The 18,412-nt window shown below is 31.3% G+C and overlaps 2 protein-coding genes across 2 annotated transcripts in view; both read left to right on the top strand.

Moving 5' to 3' along the window:
- LOC111700260 (putative inorganic phosphate cotransporter) overlaps positions 1 to 7,828 on the top strand; it is a 22,158-nt gene extending 14,330 nt beyond the window's left edge. Inside the window, exons 16-22 of the mRNA XM_023471137.1 lie at positions 583 to 702; positions 2,632 to 2,704; positions 3,101 to 3,205; positions 5,835 to 5,962; positions 6,406 to 6,460; positions 6,987 to 7,039; positions 7,612 to 7,828. Coding sequence (XP_023326905.1) covers positions 583 to 702; positions 2,632 to 2,704; positions 3,101 to 3,205; positions 5,835 to 5,962; positions 6,406 to 6,460; positions 6,987 to 7,039; positions 7,612 to 7,668 — 591 coding nt within the window. The 3' untranslated portion in view covers positions 7,669 to 7,828. The remainder of the gene's footprint in view (positions 1 to 582; positions 703 to 2,631; positions 2,705 to 3,100; positions 3,206 to 5,834; positions 5,963 to 6,405; positions 6,461 to 6,986; positions 7,040 to 7,611) is intronic.
- A 2,198-nt stretch (positions 7,829 to 10,026) lies between these two features.
- On the top strand, positions 10,027 to 15,370 carry LOC111700237 (uncharacterized). The gene is made up of 6 exons (XM_023471104.1): positions 10,027 to 10,099; positions 11,075 to 11,127; positions 11,574 to 11,666; positions 13,424 to 13,505; positions 14,520 to 14,626; positions 14,993 to 15,370. The coding sequence occupies exons 1-6, from the start codon at positions 10,045 to 10,047 to the stop codon at positions 15,125 to 15,127; spliced, it is 525 nt and encodes a 174-aa protein (XP_023326872.1). The 5' UTR covers positions 10,027 to 10,044; the 3' UTR covers positions 15,128 to 15,370.
- Positions 15,371 to 18,412: the final 3,042 nt, after the last annotated feature.

Below are 18,412 nucleotides of genomic sequence, written 5' to 3' on the forward strand. Positions count from 1 at the left end.
ATTCTATTCTCTGTGCCCTAAGGGCTGGGCCGGGGGTCTATGTACAGCCTAGATTTTGTAAACGTAATTCTCTGACTGGATTCTATTCTCTGTGCCCTAAGGGCTGGGCCGGGGGTCTATGTACAGCCTAGATTTTGTAAACGTAATTCTCTGACTGGATTCTATTCTCTGTGCCCTAAGGGCTGGGCCGGGGGTCTATGTACAGCCTAGATTTTGTAAACGTAATTCTCTGACTGGATTCTATTCTCTGTGCCCTAAGGGCTGGGCCGGGGGTCTATGTACAGCCTAGATTTTGTAAACGTAATTCTCTGACTGGATTCTATTCTCTGTGCCCTAAGGGCTGGGCCGGGGGTCTATGTACAGCCTAGATTTTGTAAACGTAATTCTCTGACTGGATTCTATTCTCTGTGCCCTAAGGGCTGGGCCGGGGGTCTATGTACAGCCTAGATTTTGTAAACGTAATTCTCTGACTGGATTCTATTCTCTGTGCCCTAAGGGCTGGGCCGGGGGTCTATGTACAGCCTAGATTTTGTAAACGTAATTCTCTGACTGGATTCTATTAATATTCATTTAATTTTCAAATCACGTTTTTCTTTGAAATTATTCATCATCTCTTATAGTTTATATAAATTCGACAGAAATATACGTATGCTGTCCTGTCATATAATTTTTGAGTCCGGGCTGAGTTTGAAGTGCCGCCAGGTTAGTTTGACCTTCACAATTAACCAACACATTAATGAAGATATTGAACATGCAAAGAGTTAGTTTCTAATTTCTGTTTTGAAAAATTAGAATTTATACTATATTAGTAATCGCATACTTTGTATATAAAGTAATAAAATATAGACAAACATTAAATTTGATTAAATTTCTGGCCATAAATTCAGTTTTATTTGTAGTTCTGTAAATTATGATTTGTATAATGTGGTGAAAGAAAATTAAGGGGGGGGGGACACAACGAATGGTTCTCTAGCTGGTCTATAATTGATAAATGTTCGTTAAATGCTCCAAACTATCAGTAATCACTAAGAAATTCGCAATTATAATTAAATAATTTAGCTTAACAAGTGTACTCAAAAACTAGAGCTAGAAATATTAATAAAATAATTCCATTACACAGGTGCACTCAAGAACTGGAACTAGGAAGATTGCAAATATAATTAAAAATTCCATTATACAGGTGTACTCAAGAACTGGAACTAAGAAGATTGCAATTATAGTTAAATAATTCCATTGCACAGGTGTACTCAAGAACTGGAACTAGGAAGATTGCAAATAATATTAAATAATTCCATTATACAGGTGTACTCAAGAACTGGAACTAGGAAGATTGCAAATAATATTAAATAATTCCATTATACAGGTGTACTCAAGAACTGGAACTAAGAAGATTGCAAATAATATTAAATAATTCCATTGCACAGGTGTACTCAAGAACGGGAACTAGGAAGATTGCAAATAATATTAAATAATTCCATTATACAGGTGTACTCAAGAACTAGAACTAGGAAGATTGCAAATATAATTAAATAATTCCGTTATACAGGTGTACTCAAGAATTGGAACTAAGAAGATTGCAAATAATATCAAATAATTCTGTTGTACAGGTGTACTCAAGAACTGGAACTAGGAAGATTGCAAATATAGTTAAATAATTCCATTACATAGATGTACTCAAGAATTGGAACTAGGAAGATTGCAAATAATATTAAATAATTCCATTATACAGGTGTACTCAAGAATTGGAACTAGGAAGATTGCAAATATAGTTAAATAATTCCATTACACAGATGTACTCAAGAACTAGAACAGAAATATTGCAAATAATATTAAATAATTCCATTATACAGGTGTACTGAAGAACTGGAACTAGGAAGATTGCAAATATAATTAAATAATTCCATTATACAGGTGTACTCAAGAACTGGAACTAGGAAGATTGCAATTATAGTTAAATAATTCCATTATACAGGTGTACTCAAGAACTAGAACTAGAAATATTGCAAATGATATTAAATAATTCCTACAGGTGTACTCAAGAACTGGAACTAGGAAGATTGCAAATATAATTAAATAATTCCATTACACAGGTATACTCAATAACTGGAACTAGGAAGATTGCAAATATAATTAAATAATTCCATTACACAGGTATACTCAAGAACAGGAACTAAGAAGATTGCAAATAATATTAAATAATTCCATTTCGCAGGTGTACTCAAGAACTGGAACTAGGAAGATTGCAAATATAATTAAATAATTCCATTATACAGGTGTACTCAAGAACTGGAACTAAGAAGATTGCAAATAATATTCCATTATACAGGTGTACTCAAGAACTGGAACTAAGAAGATTGCAAATAATATTAAATAATTCCATTATACAGGTGTACTCAAGAACTGGAACTAAGAAGATTGCAAATAATATTAAATAATTCCATTTCGCAGGTGTACTCAAGAACTGAAACTAAGAAGATTGCAAATAATATGAAATAATTCCATTACACAGGTGTACTCAAGAATTGGAACTAAGAAGATTGCAAATAATATTAAATTATTCCATTACACAGGTGTACTCAAGAACTGGAACTAAGAAGATTGCAAATAATATTAAATAATTCCATTTCGCAGGTGTACTCAAGAACTGGAACAAGGAAGATTGCAAACACTATTGCTACTCAAGTTCCTGCCCTTGCTCTGCTAGGTATTTGTTTAGTTTCTGATTACCTTTTATTCTTCTCATCACCAATTATTTACTGCTAATTATATTTTTCTTTATTTTTGTTGTATTTAGTAAACGTTACAATCTTACAGGATGTTATGTGTGACAGTAATTTCATGTTATTTATTGTACATTTCAACCCAGAACTTCGGGGACATCAAAAGAATTTATAATATCTCGTTTTAAAAAATTTCAATCGTTTTTTTTACTATTAGACCTAAATCTCAGTAATTGCAAAAAAAATATTGAAATATGAGGGAATATCTAATATCCAATGTCGGTAGGTTTAGAAGACGACATTTTATAACTTCTTTTGGCGGCTCCGAAGGTTTGGGTTAAATTGTAACATAATGGGTGATACATGTATTTTGTTTAAAGGAGCATCATTCAGTGGGTGTAATAAAACCTTATCTGTTGCTCTTCTAACCCTTGCAGTTGGAGCTAATGGAGCTATTTTCTCAGGAGAGCAGTCAGCCATGCTAGGTAGGTATTTATATATATATATACATGGTGGAGCTATTTACTGAGTCTGGTATCTTAGCATGTATGGTAAATATACTGTACAGTGTATGTACAGTGTACACTGTACGCCTAACAAAATCCTTTTTTAAACAAGCATATTATTAAGAAACAAGAATAATCTTAGTTTCCCGAAATTTATTTCTATTTTATTATAATTCTATTGTTGTTTCTTGTCTACTTATTCTTCTCCTTCCATTCTAATCTATAAATCTTATTTGTAAAAACTATATGCAGCGCTTTATTCTGTATTTAACTACCCATAAACTATATATCCTATCCGGCTATCAAGCTATGAGGCCTGCAGTTAGGGCAGGGAAAGCTTTTGTACGGATTTGTTGAAAAAAAAAATGTTTTTTTTTTATTTTTTACAAAATACTTAAGGCGCGTGGTTCTAAAAGTAGTTAGTCAGGCAGTATAAGGTCCAGGGGATCTTAAGGTGATTAGTCCTGGGACAGTATTAGGTTCAAGGGTTCTAAAGGTGGTTAGTTTAAGGACAGCATAAGGTGCAGGGGTTCAAAAGGTAGTTAGATTATGGACAGTACAAGGTCCAGGGGTTCTAAAGGTAGTTAGATTATTGACAGTATAAGGTCCAGGGTTCTTAAGGTAATAAGTTTAATGACAGTATAAGGTCCAGGGGTTCTAAAAGTGATTAGTTTAAAGACAGTCTAAGGTCCAGGGGTTCGCTTAAGGTGGTTAGTTTAAGGACAACATAAGGTTCAGGGGTTTTAAAGGTTGTTAGCTTAAGGACAGTATAAGGTCCCTGAGTTCTAAAGGTGATTAGTTTAAGGACAGTATAAGGTCTAGGGGTTCTAAAGGTGGTGAGTTTTATGACAGCATAATTTCAAGGGGTTCTAAAGGTTGTTAGTCCTAGGACAGTATAAGGTTCAGGGGTTCTGAAGGTTGTTAGTTTAAGGACAGTATAAGGTCTAGGGGTTCTAAAGGTGGTTAGTCCTAGGACAGTATAAGGTTCAGGGATTCTATAGGTGGTTAGTCCTCGGCAGTCCAAGGTCCAGTGGTTCTAAAGGTGGTTAGTCCTAGGACAGTATAAGGTTCAGGGATTCTATAGGTGGTTAGTTTAAGGACAGTTTAAGGTCCATGGGTTCTAAAGGTTGTTAGTCCTAGGACAGTATAATGTCCAGGGGTTCTAATGGTTGTTAGTCCTAGGACAGTATAAGGTCCATGGGTTCTAAAGGTTGTTAGTCCTAGGACAGTATAATGTCCAGGGGTTCTAATGGTTGTTAGTCCTAGGACAGTATAATGTCCAGGGATTCTAAAGATGGTATTTTTAAGGACAGTATAAGGTTCAGAGGTTCTAAAGATTGTTAGTCCTAGGAAAGTATAATGTCCAAGGATTCTAAAGGTGGTAAGTTTAAGGACAGTATAAGGTTCAGGGGTTCTAAAGGTTGTTAGTCCTAGGACAGTATAATGTCCAGGGGTTCTAAAGGTTGTTAGTCCTAGGACAGTATAATGTTCAGGGATTCGAAAGGTTGTTAGTCCTAGGACAGTATAATGTTCAGGGATTCTAAAGGTTGTTAGTCCTAGGACAGTATAAGGTTCAGGGGTTCTAAAGGTTGTTAGTCCTAGGAAAGTATAATGTTCAGGGATTCTAAAGGTTGTTAGTCCTAGGACAGTATAAGGTTCAGGGGTTCTAAAGGTTGTTAGTCCTAGGAAGGAAATTAAATGGGATGTTGGCATAATATGATAGATGAAGAGATTAATGGAACAAGGTTAACAAAATAAACTAGATATTTGCTGTCTCTTCAGACTATGTTCAGACTAAAACAGTATTAACTAAATTCAATTTACTTTCATTCAAGAATCAAATACAAACCACCATTAATCCTGACAACATTGTAACTGATAAAAGTACTGAATGCAGTTTCTGGGCAAAATATTACTATTTTTGTAATATAATTGTAAGATAGCATTTTAAATGCTAAGATATCCTGAATAAATCTTAAATAAATAAATGTTTTTATAATTAAAATATTTTTATATTGACGATGTTTAAAAGAACTCTGTTATATTTAGATATTTGAAATACAACTTTGAACAGCTTAGATATTATAAATAACTTTTAAATGTTTAGAAATTGAAATAAGTCTAACTTGTTTGGATTTTAGAAATAACTCTCTGTAGAGATATTGGGAATAACTTTGGAATATTCAGATATTGGGAATAACTCTGCAAATATTCAAATATTTGGAATAATTCAGGAATATTCAGATATTAGGGATAACATTGAAATATTCAGAAGTACGGAATAAATTTCAAATATTCAGATATTTGTAAATAACTCTGGAATATTTAGATATTCTGAATTAAATTTGGATATTTAGTTATTCGGAATAACTCTGGCATATTCAGATATTGGGAATAACTCTGGAATATTCAGATATTGGGAATATTTCTGAAATATTCAAATATTGGGAATAATTCTGGAATATTAAGATATTCGGAAAACACTGAATTATTAAGAAATACGGAATAACTTTCAAATATTCAGATATTTGGAATAACTCTGGAATATTCAGATATTGGAAATAACTCTGGAATATTCAGATATTGGGAATAACTCTGGAATATTCAGATATTGGTAATAATTTTGCTGGAACTCTGATGGGAATAATTAATGCTCTGGGAAACACAATGGGCTTTATTGCTCCGACATTTACTGGACTAATCACAAACGACCATAATGATACCGCACACTGGCAGGTTGTATAATTAATTAATTCATTTATTCATTCATCACATATTCTTTCCTTGATTTACCATCGGAAAAGGGACTGTTCAGTTATTTGCAAACACTTAATTAAATTCTAATATTTTAAAATCTAATGAAATTCTAAAAGCAGGCATGTCGTCGTAGTTTCAATTGACCAACCCTTTAAAAAGTGATTTTCCGTTTTACAAAGGTACCCTTTACCTCTGTTTGAGAATTAGGAATGTTTTTCTATCTAAGAAAAATATTAATTCTGCTAATTTCCTTCATTATCTCTTAAATTTTGATTGTTAACAAGCTTTCTTCAAATTACAAGTTTAAATTACAAGTAATTACACAAAAGCTTTTTTATTTGGCAACTTATATTTGTGTCCATGTTTATGTGAATCAATGCTGTTTAAAATCTTGCGACGAGGACTGTATCTTCATATTTCAGATTGTATTCTTTGTTGCTGTTTTCATATACTGGGTTGGAAACTGTATATTTTTACGTAAGTATATTGATCAACTTTTTTGACACAGTTTGTCCCACGAAACACGAACATTGATCAGACAACTTTCAAATCTTCTTTCATCTTTGATAAATTTTTAATGAAAATTTGTATAAATGTAACAAAATTACACGCTTGCACATGTCTTATTTAATTAAAATATAGGATTTAGACAGTTTTCTTTTATGTCAATATAAATTGAAGTTTTAATCGCGCCACATTATACTTGACACTGACACACGAAGTTAAATAATTTGGATGATCTGAAGACTGAAGTGCTTCCTACATTGAACAGTTTTATAAGAACCAGTAAAGTAATAAAATCTATGTATACATATTAATAAAATAATTTTCAAATATAGATTTCCTTGTTGGCGTTGCAATAGATTAAACTGTGAATAATGTGGAGTCACTGCACATTAAAGACACTGCTCGGGTTGTGGTGTAAAAATTGATTGATCATTTAGTAATTTTTTGAGGAAGACGACATTATGTTTATTCTCGAATAATTCCAGTTTTCTTTTAGTTCTTGGTAGCTCCGAGGAGCAAGCGTGGAACAGAATATCAACAGTAACCCAGGAATATAAAGAATTTGAGCAAAAAATTAAACTTCATTTTGATATCTTAAATTTTTTCGTTGTCATCATAATATTAGCCTTTCACTATTGCTTTTATTATTAGCTTTGTAATATGTGTATTATACAGTATAACCCAGAACTTTGGAGACATCGAAAAAATTTATAAAATTTCGTCTTCACAATTTTTAAATACTATTACACCTAAAAATTTCGAATTTTTTATTACAATTTTGAGAATTTTCTGTGATTCTTTGATTCAATCTTTAAAAAAAATTAGATTTCGATAGAAAAAATTTATGTACACATTTTTGCTTTTCTGAACTTTTGATTTTGAGAGAAAAAAAGGTTCGCGGATTTTCTTACAAATTTTCAAAAAATATCGAAAAAACACAGAAGAGTTGCACAAAAAAAGGTACAATTTTGCACCAGGCGCCGCAAATCACACTTTTTTGACTCACCCTGTATATAGGACAATTCTAAAAGAAAAAACGAAGTCGACCACATAATTCCACTGTTAACAGTTATCACTATATCCTACATAATATCGTGTAACTTTATATCCCATGTGTCCAGGAGCCTGGAAATACTTCAACAGTATCAAGAGGGAGACGAGAAGAGAACTTTTATTGAGAACTCAAACTGATTTGTTCCATACATTTACTAAAAAGTATTGTTACAAAAAATTATTTTTATGACTAAAAACAAATTTAAAAAATACATTTTTGTTTAACTACACTGTACAGATGTACTTTTTCAGGTTATTAAGACACAATTATATTATATTAGCATAGTTACATTGTTTTATGTGTATCAGGCGCAGATACAGGGGGGGGGGGAGTAAAATTAAAAGTTTACTGTAACTTTTTTCCAGGAAAACATTTCGTAATTCATTGATAAATCAATAATCATGATAGTTTTACTTTTCATCAATTCTATAGATTTTAAGTTTTAACTAACGCTGTAAGTAATTGAATTCGATTCTTTTCTTTATTTGAAATTAAGTTTATTATGATTTCAGAATTGCATGAAACACATTGTAGTTTTTAGTAACATTGGAGCGACACCGACACAAAAGTAGGGATAAGAAATTTTGTGACCTTTTTCAGTAATCATTTTACAGAAGCAAAATTATATTCTGCTTGGATTGTTTTAAAAATGCAAATTTTACAAAAATCAGAAAATGCTTCCTAAAAATTGTAACGATAAAAATGTAAAAAAACACTTTTCCAAAGAAAATGAAAATTTAAAAATTCAATAAATGGGCATAAATATATTGAAAATTGACCAATTTAAAGAAAAAAAAAACACATTTTTTTAGCGCTAAAATAGTTTAGACTATAGCTTGCTCTATTTTTTGTATTTTTGGACTGTGTAAATTAATTTGAACTTCAGATTTTATTACTACTCATATCAAAATGCTTTTAAAAAATTTATTTTCACTTATATTATTTACTTTACAGTTTTTTCTTTAAACCTAATTTAAGGGAGCCATTTTTTATTTTCAAATGAGAAATTCTCAACCTATCCTTGCTATCCTTTTATATGTCAATATTTTTCTTCCCTGAGATTCTTGTGCTAAAATTTTAACAAAGGTGGTAATATCTTTTTTTACATATTGTAAGAGTAATTTGCCGTTTTGAGCACTTAAAATACTCATTCTCAGTGCCAATTCCATAAAAACCTGGACCCCCCCCCCCCCCCCTTCCTTTTCAAAGAGCTGGATCGGCCCCTGATGTTTATTATACTGATATGTATCTATTTATTGTTATTTGATAAATACTAAAAAAAAATTGTATCATGAAGATTTACGAATTACAAAATGTAGGACCGCCCCCTGCAGCTTCAAAATCATGATTCGGTTTACAGAAACAAGAAAGAGAGAGAATTGTCTGAGTTGTTTACAAACAACCCAACTTCCATAATGAACAACAAGATCTTCATTATTCCAACCAACTCTATAATCAGGGTTTTCTAACTAACCGGAGACACATAATTTAGAGAGGTATACACGTATGTCACGTAACGGAAGTACTTTACTTCGTACGTTTGTTAACCATGTTAACGTAACGAATATGCACCAAGAAACGTTTCGTTTTTTAACGATAACGTTATAGTTTTTCTGTTCGTTACAACCTTTTTCCTCTTAAACTAAATTTAAAATGAATTTTAAAATTTTAAAAACAGTTCGTTAGCGGAACTTTTCTTAGACCTTATAGGAACTAACGAGAAATGTTCGTCTTATATTGGTTTAGGTTTGGCGAAGCATTAAAATGATTATAGTTAGGCTTTTTTAGTGTTCTTATCTAAGATGTTATCTTTTTTTGGTTCTATTGTGGACATTTTAGCGAAAACCATTGATTGATCAAAGCTAGACTTTTTCCGGACATGTTTAGGTGTAGTTGGTTAGACGTGTATGTTTGTGTGTGTGTGTAAGGGTGTCTGTATGTCCAGTGTGTTTAAGATACCTAGGGAACCGTTGTTAAATCAAAACCTACTTGCTTTCCATATACACCATATATACATTCAGACTAGTTCACAGACACAGTCAAATCCTTGCGTTTTATTGAAGAAATAATTATGACAAAACTGAAGTGCATTTAATGTTGTTAATAAGCTAATAGCTTTATAGAAAGTAATTAAATCACTTATTAAGTGAAATGGGTCTGTTTACACAACACAATTGCTGTGCTTCATGTTCATTTGATTATTTAAAGTCATAACTTGGGTCTAAAAGTCGACTACCTGTTCCAAAGTGGTTTGGTTCTTATGTATATATATATCTCCATTAAGTATAAGCAAAAATTATTCTTTTTTAATATATTTGCTCAATTGATAAAAAAATTTTAAAAAGCTTTTATAGATTGTGACTTTTTAAACTAAATGTGTGAAAAACATATTTATTTTTCAAGTTGTTATGCAGAGTTAGAAAGAAAAAAAAAATTGTCCTTACTATTACAATTATTAATGATTGATTGTGTTTACATAATATTTGCAGATGTTCAATAAATGATATCGATGATTAGGGTTTACATATCTCTAATTGCCTCTGGTCTCTTCATAGGTTAATATTTTAATATTCAATTATAAAAGTGGGAACCCATACAACTGTGGAGTAAGAAGACGACATTTTAGGCAATTTTATGTGTATTTGATGTTGGTATAAAGAAAAAAAATTTATCACTTATTAATTAAAATGGGTTTGTGTACACTGTACAATTGCTGTGTTGAATCTAAAAGTCGTCTACATATTCCAAAGTTGTTTTGGGCCTTACTCAGGGCCGAAATTAAGGATTCTGTAAGGGAGAGGGGAAAATTTCTGGCATTTACAAACTCCATCAAAAAAAGCCTTAATTTCCTACCTTTCAGCTTTCACATTGTTTTATATCCTTCATTATAGTCATTCATTTTACATTAACTACAAAGATCTGTAAAAAAAACTGAATTTATTTTAAGTAAGATAAAAAATAATAATTTTAATCAAAGAGGAAAAAGATATAAATTTTTAAAATCTTTTTTAAATTTTTAGAAAAGCTACTCTGCAAAACTTTGAAAAAATATTGTCTTTGTTTATATTCTTATTTCTAATTACTAAATTTTTCTTGTCGTCAATGTAGTATGTTGAGATCTTAAATAAATCTAACATCGAAATGACATTATTTAGAAGTAAAAATGTATTTTTCATTTCCCATAACCTTTTTTTCTATTAAAAAAAACATCTAATTGGTATGACATTGACTATTACTTCAGAATTTAGAATCATTTAGAATATGTTGACTTAAAATCTGAAATATCTGAAGTATCCGAACATTTAAATTATTTGGTGCAAATTTAAAAGATATTCAATTTTAAAATCAAATTTTTAAATTCTGGGGGGGGGGGGTAAATAACCCCAATAACCGCCCTTATTTACGCCACTGGCCGTATTGTAGTATATACCGTGTAAGTATGTGATACCAAGAAGAATAATAAAGATATTGTCTGTATCATAGTGTATTAATTGAGCATACAGTCCTTTTAAACAAGCTTATACTTCTAGGTCTGGCGGTCAGTGAACAAGCGCTTCAATGCATTGCTTGCGGGTTGTCTCAGGTCAATATACAGGGTGTCTTAAACACCGTGTCTCGATAAAAACAGTTTGGGTAACAAAGGTTAGGGTGAATAAGAGCAAGATTAGGATGACAGTATAGTTTGTCTCTATCAAAACAGATAGTCTCTATCAAACAGATAGTAGTACAGTGTGTCTCTTATAAAACAGGTAGTCCAGTGTGACTCTTTAAAAACAGATAGTAGTGTGTCTCTATTAAAACAGAACATGTAAAATCTTTCTATTAAAACAAATAGTTCAGTAGCGTGAGAAAAACAGATCAACAGTACGGGGTGTCTCTTTCAAACCATAATAAACAAAGTCTCTTAATCTTTATTAAAACAGATAGTAGAGCAAGTGTCTTTATAAAAACAGATAAACAGGGTGTTTCTTTTAAACAGATAGTAAACGTCGACAGTCCCTGTACAATGATTTTGCTCCTGTTTATTAGGTGGACCCCAACAACGATGTATTCGGGAGCTATGGGACTGGTTCTGGGAAGAAGAGATACAACCATACTTGCGAAGAGTATGAGCAAGGAGAGGTTAGTCTATATACAGTGTGGCCAGATTCGGAGGAGTTTTAAACGCTGATATTCAGCTACTAACAAACATTGTACAAACAACTACTGTGAGAGACTGAAACTCTTTTGATATCAATAGCGCCCGGATTATAAAGATTTTCCAAAAAAAGAGGCAAGTTTAAACCTGAAACTCTGAACTTCAAGAAACCATAAAAGTGAGAAAGAAAAATAAATAAATTTTACAGATTCGTCTCATATTTTATTATTTTAAAAGATAGAAGACGACAATTTTTCATTTTTACAGTTTTTATGCAAACAAATTACAGAAATCAAACAATACTTTATTCTTTTATAAAAACCATTTTTATTGAATTCCATTAATCTAATAACTTACATTTATTCAGGTCCATTTTAAAACCAGCTCTTTACAAAGGATCATTCCATTTACTCTCAAAAAAATAAGAATCCATTGAAATATAAACCCCCTCGGGGATTCAATGAATAACCTTATTATGGATTCCTTAGGGGTTTAAATTACTATTGGTTTTGATGTAATTTTCTGTGCGTAAATGTTAACTTTGATAAATTGTATTTATATTTCAAGCTGCTTCGTTTATTGTATTTATAATTAAAGCTGATTAGTTTTTTTCTTTATATTTTAAGCTGCCCAGTTTATTGTATTTATAATTCAAGCTGCTCAGTTCATCATATTTATATTTCAAGCGGCGACATTTATTGTATTTATATTTCAAGCTGCTCAGTTTATTGTATTTATATTCCAGGCTGCTCAGATTATTGTATTTATATTTCAGGCTGCCCGCTGCTCAGTTTATTGTATTAATATTCCAGGCTATTTAGTTTATTGTATTTATATTTCAGACTGCTCAGTTTATTGTATTTTTATTTTAGGCTGCTCAATTTATTTTATTTATATTGCAGGCTGCCCAGGTTATTGTATTTATATTTCAGGCTGCTTAGTTTATTGTATTTATATTTCAGGCTGCTTAGTTTATTGTTTTTATATTTCAGGCTGCTCAGTTTATTGTATTTATATTTCAGTCTGCTCAGTTTATTGTATTTATATTTCAAGCTGCTCAGTTTATTGTATTTATATTCCAGTCTGCTCAGTTTATTGTATTTATATTTCAGGCTACTCAGTTTATTGTATTTATATTTCAAGCTGCTCAGTTTATTGTATTTATCTCAGTTTATTGTATTTATATTTCAAGCTGCTCAGTTTATTGTATTTATATTCCAGTCTGCTCAGTTTATTGTATTTATATTTCAGGCTGCTCAGTTTATTTTATTTATATTCCAGCCTGCTCAGTTTATTGAATTTTATATTCCAGGCTGCTCAGTTTATTGTATTTATATTTCAGGCAGCTCAGTTTATAGAATTTTATATTTCAGGCTGCTCAGTTTATTGTATTTATATTCCAGGCTGCTCAGTTTATTGTATTTATATTTCAGGCTGCTCAGTTTATTGTATTTATATTTCAGGCTGCCCGCTGCTCCGTTTATTGTATTTATATTCCAGGCTGCTCAGTTTATTGTATTTATATTTTAAGCAGCTCAGTTTATTGTATTTATATTTCAGGTTGCTCAGTTTATTGTATTTATATTCCAGGCTGCTCAGTTTATTGTATTTATATTTCAGACAGCTCAGTTTATTGAATTTTATATTTCAGGCTGCTCAGTTTATTGTATTTATATTTCAGGCTGCTCAGTTTATTGTATTTATATTCCAGGCTGCTCAGTTTATTGTATTTATATTCCAGGCAGCTCAGTTTCCTTTTCTACGATCCTGTCCTTCAGGGGTGCAAAGCTGCTTCTATATTACTGGAAAATATAAAGATGTTGGTAGGTGGACCAGAAAGATTCTTTTAATTAAAATTTTAAAAAAGTTTTGACGCGCTATTCATGCATCTAGTAAAAAGTTAAAGAAAGAGGAAAAATAAAGTGCTTTTACTAGAAGCTTTTTGGACTTTAAAGACAGTCAAAAAAGTCAAGAAACGTCTTCAGTTAGTAGATACAGGGTTATCCACAAAGCATGAGACTGTATAGACGACTTAAAAATCTTTAAATATAACGATTCCAAGGTTAAATTAAGTCTTCTGCCTTGAATTTAGTCTTACATATAGCTTATTATATGATTTAGCAAAGACAGAAACAAGTTACAGTTCCAGGGAATGATGAAAATAAGGGAACAGACAGTATAAATTCCGTACAATCGTCTCTGAAGTCTCATCCTTTATGGGTATCATATGTATATAGATAGAATGTTAAAAACAATAGTAAATAAGAAAGTTTTAAATATTTTTAAGAAAATAGTGTTAGTGAAATAGATTCTAGTACAATAGATGGCAACGTAGAATTTGTACAGCTGTATTCTGACGTCAGAAGTGTTAACTCAACGTTTGTGTCCGACAAAAATATTAATAATTGTGATAATCTTAGAATCGAGTGCTAATCTTACAGTAAAATAAGTGTCAACATGTCAACAAATGTGAGAAAATTTCGTTTTCCTTGTTATATTTGACACTTGTGACGTCGTGTATAATCGGTTGATTTCTCTGTTGCCACCTATTGTAATTGATAATCATTTGGCGTCAGTGAGCAAAACTAAAAGAGAAGAAGATGCAGTCGGGCTCAAAACATTTGTGAAATAGGAAGACGACTGTTAAACACAGACGCAGCAAGTGCGCAGTGTACACATAAAGACCCATTTTTCTTGATTGTTTAAGTGACTTGTAAATATATTTGCGATATAACAACATTGAATACTCATAAAATTGCTTAGATGTCATCTTTTCATTAGTGTTATGAATCCAACTGTAAAAATCATTTCATTAATGTTTTTTAATTGATATTTAGAGATAAATTTCCGCGGATGTGCAAACGCTAAATATCCGCATGATTTTGGGTGTGACAGAGAATTACAGGCGGTTAATGTATTGGACAGACGAGGTCTCTCAACCCAGGTTAATTTTATAATATAATAATAAAATGAGGATTTAAATGAGATTATTGAAATTATGAGTATGCTTGTAATCAACGGAATTTTTGAACAAAAAGTAAAAACATTTTTACCAAACATGACATTTTTAAACTATATTTAGAAATATATAAGGAACAGGGAATATATTGGAATGGTTCTGGGATTTCCCATATGCGCCCTGTTTATTTGTGAAAATATTATAGCTTAGATTATGTTTTTCGTATTGCATAATGTTGTTGTAAGAGATAAATATTACTTTTAAAGGGCTTATTACCAGAAAAGAAATAAAGCTTAAAGGAACTGTCTACGTGCTTTGATATGATTTGATGTTTGAAGTTTGATATTTCAGGTTGATGTTGAGGTTAACATCTGCTTCTGTAACACTGTAAACTGTAACAACCAGATGTCTGAAGCTGATCCCATCAGAGCTCAAGCATTCACCATGCTTCTCATCCTCATAATATTTCTAGCAACATATCAATAAATGAACAACTGATCCCATCAGAGCTCCAGCATTCACTACGCTTCTCATCCTAATAATATGTATAGCAACATATCAATAGATTAACATCTGATTCCATCTGAACTACGATCTTATCCCCCAAAAACATAATCAGTCACTACTCACTGGCTTCTTAGCTTATAATTTGTCTAGCAACATATCTACAGTTTAACAGCAACTATAATAACACGTACCATGATAAAAAAAAAATTAGTTAAATAAAAACAACAAGACATGATAACGATATGCCCAAAACATTTTATAGACAATAAAATTGGACGACATTTTAAACCGAGTTTAGTTCTTAAAAAATTAAAGTGTATATTTTCTATATGTCAAAAATACGTGTGCAATGGATATGGATAGTTAAGCACCAAACAGGAATTGTTTTAAACTTTTTTCTGTCCACAATTTTGATTTTAGCTTCACTAGCAGTGCATTTATCATCAAAACTAAATATTTTTGACAAAATAACTGTAAAATGTTATGTAAAAAATTGCTTTTATTTGTATAATGTATATGCTCGAAAAAAAAGCTTGATTGTGATAATTAAGAATATGAAGAAAAAATATTGTTTTTGAATACTTTCAATAAACTCGAATTATTATATGTTGTACATTTATAGTATAAATGTATAACATTGAATATTATAATGGAGGGAATTAATATTTATAAATCATAAATATTAGATTGTAGAGGAAGAAATCCCCGAACGAGGATTGTGAAATCCGAAAATCAGTAGTGTCGGATCTTGGAACCAGAGAAGACCTACTCATCTTCCTCTCCTTTATTACACTCGTTATTTATCATGCATTTACGGTTGAGTAGGTCTTCTCTGGTTCCAAGATCCGACACCACTGATTTGCGGATTTCATAATCCTCTTTCGGGGATTTCATATCCTCTACAAGATTTCTATTAATTGGTCTAAAGTTATCTAACTTTAACCGTTTGCGCAGTTTATTAAGGATTATTAATTAAAGATCAAAACTTTATCAAAATAAAGTAGATGAGTTGTATATCTACTATTTATTATTTTTTATAGCTGATATCATCGTTCTTTACCAGAAAGTTTGTTTACAAAAGTGTATTTTAGTTGCTGGAAAGAATTTAAAGTTTATTCCCAAGCTTGTTTTGATTATAATCCTTGACCTGTAGTATGACTAATAGTCAATAGTCAGTAGTCAATACAAGGGCGGATATAAGGATTCTGTAGGGGGGNATATGATATGATATCCATGTACAAAAGGAGGGGGAGGGGGGTCCAAAAATCGTATTTTAGGAAATTAACTCATAATATATATATTTTTTATTATGACGAGTTGTGTGTGAGTGAACTTTGCTGAAGTAACCGAACTAAAAGTTTAAGCATCTGCAAAATGCCGCAAAAACTTTTACTATCATGAAAATAGTCGTCTTTACACAAGTTCAGACTAATCAATAGGGAATGTATTTTTTTTTGAAGGGAAGGGGTCAAGGCAACTGGAACTGTTACTTGTAGAGGCAGCAAATGGAGTAACCCCTGCTATTCAGGGCCTGAAAATATGTTCAGGGGTAATTACCCCTAGAATTCTAGGGGGGGGTTTTTACCCCCAGGATTCTAGGGGGGGGGGGTAAATAACCCCAATAACCCCCCTTCCGCCACTGAGTCAATAGTGTACTATAGTCGTTGACTATAGTACACTTTTCGCAAACAAACATATGGATATTCTTTATATTTCTTTCTTAGTTCTTAAATACTCTTTAACAATACATATTACAAAAGTATATACAATAAAACAAGGATAAAAGCATAAGTAAAATATCAGCCTTTTTTCTTAATTCATCATTTCCTACATCAATCATGTTATTGCTTTTTAATAAAAGGTATATTTTTTTCAATCAATCGCAGAGTTAAATCTACGAACCGAAATTGCGTAATGATTAATTGATTGTCGTAGATAACGTCGTCTTTGTATATACATTTTACACGTTTTAATACGAAAAACGTAAATTTATGCTAACTCAAATATCTAAAGTTTTCATGTTTTAGTATAAAATAGGTAACACAAATTGGCATTAAAATATGATAAATTTAAATTTAAATTTAAATTTAAATTTAAATTTATTGGGCTGAAAAACGTCTAGTATAGTGTTTCAGACAAAGGGACCGTCCCTTTGTGCTCGAAATCTGAACGAAAAAATCGGCTTTTTCTCCAACCACAGTTGTCTTTAAAAAGTAACACTAATACCAATTACAACTAACAGGCTGTTCAGTTTAGCATGAAATCAGTGGCGTACATCGGGGGGAGCAGTAGTCCTCTTGCCCCCCCCCCCTGGAAAATACAAAATTAAAAGGAAACAAATCTTAAAAGCACAAAATTTTAAGATACTTTAAACTAAAACTTTTGCAAAAACAAGACCTCGACATATTAGATGCTTATAACATGATGGAAGAAATTATAATGGTATTCTATTTTCTATTTTTCTATTTTTTCTTACAGTCAATTAATAAAGGAATTGAGTCTTTGGCACAAACTCAAATATTTAAACCTTTGAAACCTGATGTTGTAAACCTTTGATATTTCAAATTCAGAAGATTTGATCTAACAGAATTCATAGTTTGAAATATCTAAGGTCTACAACATTTGGTTCCAAAGATATAGTGATTAGAAAATCAGAGTTTTTGGCAAAGACTCAATTCCTTTATTTCCATACAGAGATATTAAGCGTAATTTCAAGTTCCCCCTTTATGCAATGATGACAATAACATCGAATGAAGGAAACTTATACTGTATTTATACAAAATATTACACAGTCATCTATATTTATATAATACTTTATAGTATTGTACAATGTATTTACATATTAGTTCATACACTTTATTTATTGAAAAAAATGTTAACTTCATCTTTTAGTTAAACGTTTTGCAAAGTTACAATAATATATAGTTCTGTTTAGGCGTATGTCTATTCATTCTTCAGGTACCAGAAGAAAAACAACAAGTTAAGAAGAGGGGAAGAGTTGGTAGTAATAATTAAAATTCCTTTTTAGTAGATTCACCCAATCACCAATATCAGGATCTCTGATAAAACTGTGGAATAGGAAGACGATGGTTAAACTCAAGTTGTGATTTTAAATTGTCCAAAAAGCATAAAACACAGTAATTGTGCAGTGTTCACAGACAATGCATTTAACTTAATAAGTTGAAAGCCACTGGTAAAACTATTTGATATATAAAAGCATCAAATACTTATGACTTAAATAAAGTCTTTCTATTCTCTTGTTTT

The sequence above is a fragment of the Eurytemora carolleeae genome, unplaced genomic scaffold (assembly GCF_000591075.1).
Source record: "Eurytemora carolleeae unplaced genomic scaffold, Eaff_2.0 scaffold86, whole genome shotgun sequence".
NCBI classification, from domain to species: Eukaryota; Metazoa; Arthropoda; class Copepoda; order Calanoida; family Temoridae; genus Eurytemora; species Eurytemora carolleeae.

Bases quoted from the DNA above. Each gene is read 5' to 3' on its own strand.
- LOC111700237 (XM_023471104.1), top strand. From the start codon at position 10,045: ATGATATCGATGATTAGGGTTTACATATCTCTAATTGCCTCTGGTCTC. The intron at 11,128-11,573 runs GTCAATATACAG...CCTGTTTATTAG, and splicing joins TTGCTTGCGGGTTGTCTCAG to GTGGACCCCAACAACGATGT. The intron at 13,506-14,519 runs GTAGGTGGACCA...ATTGATATTTAG, and splicing joins TGGAAAATATAAAGATGTTG to AGATAAATTTCCGCGGATGT.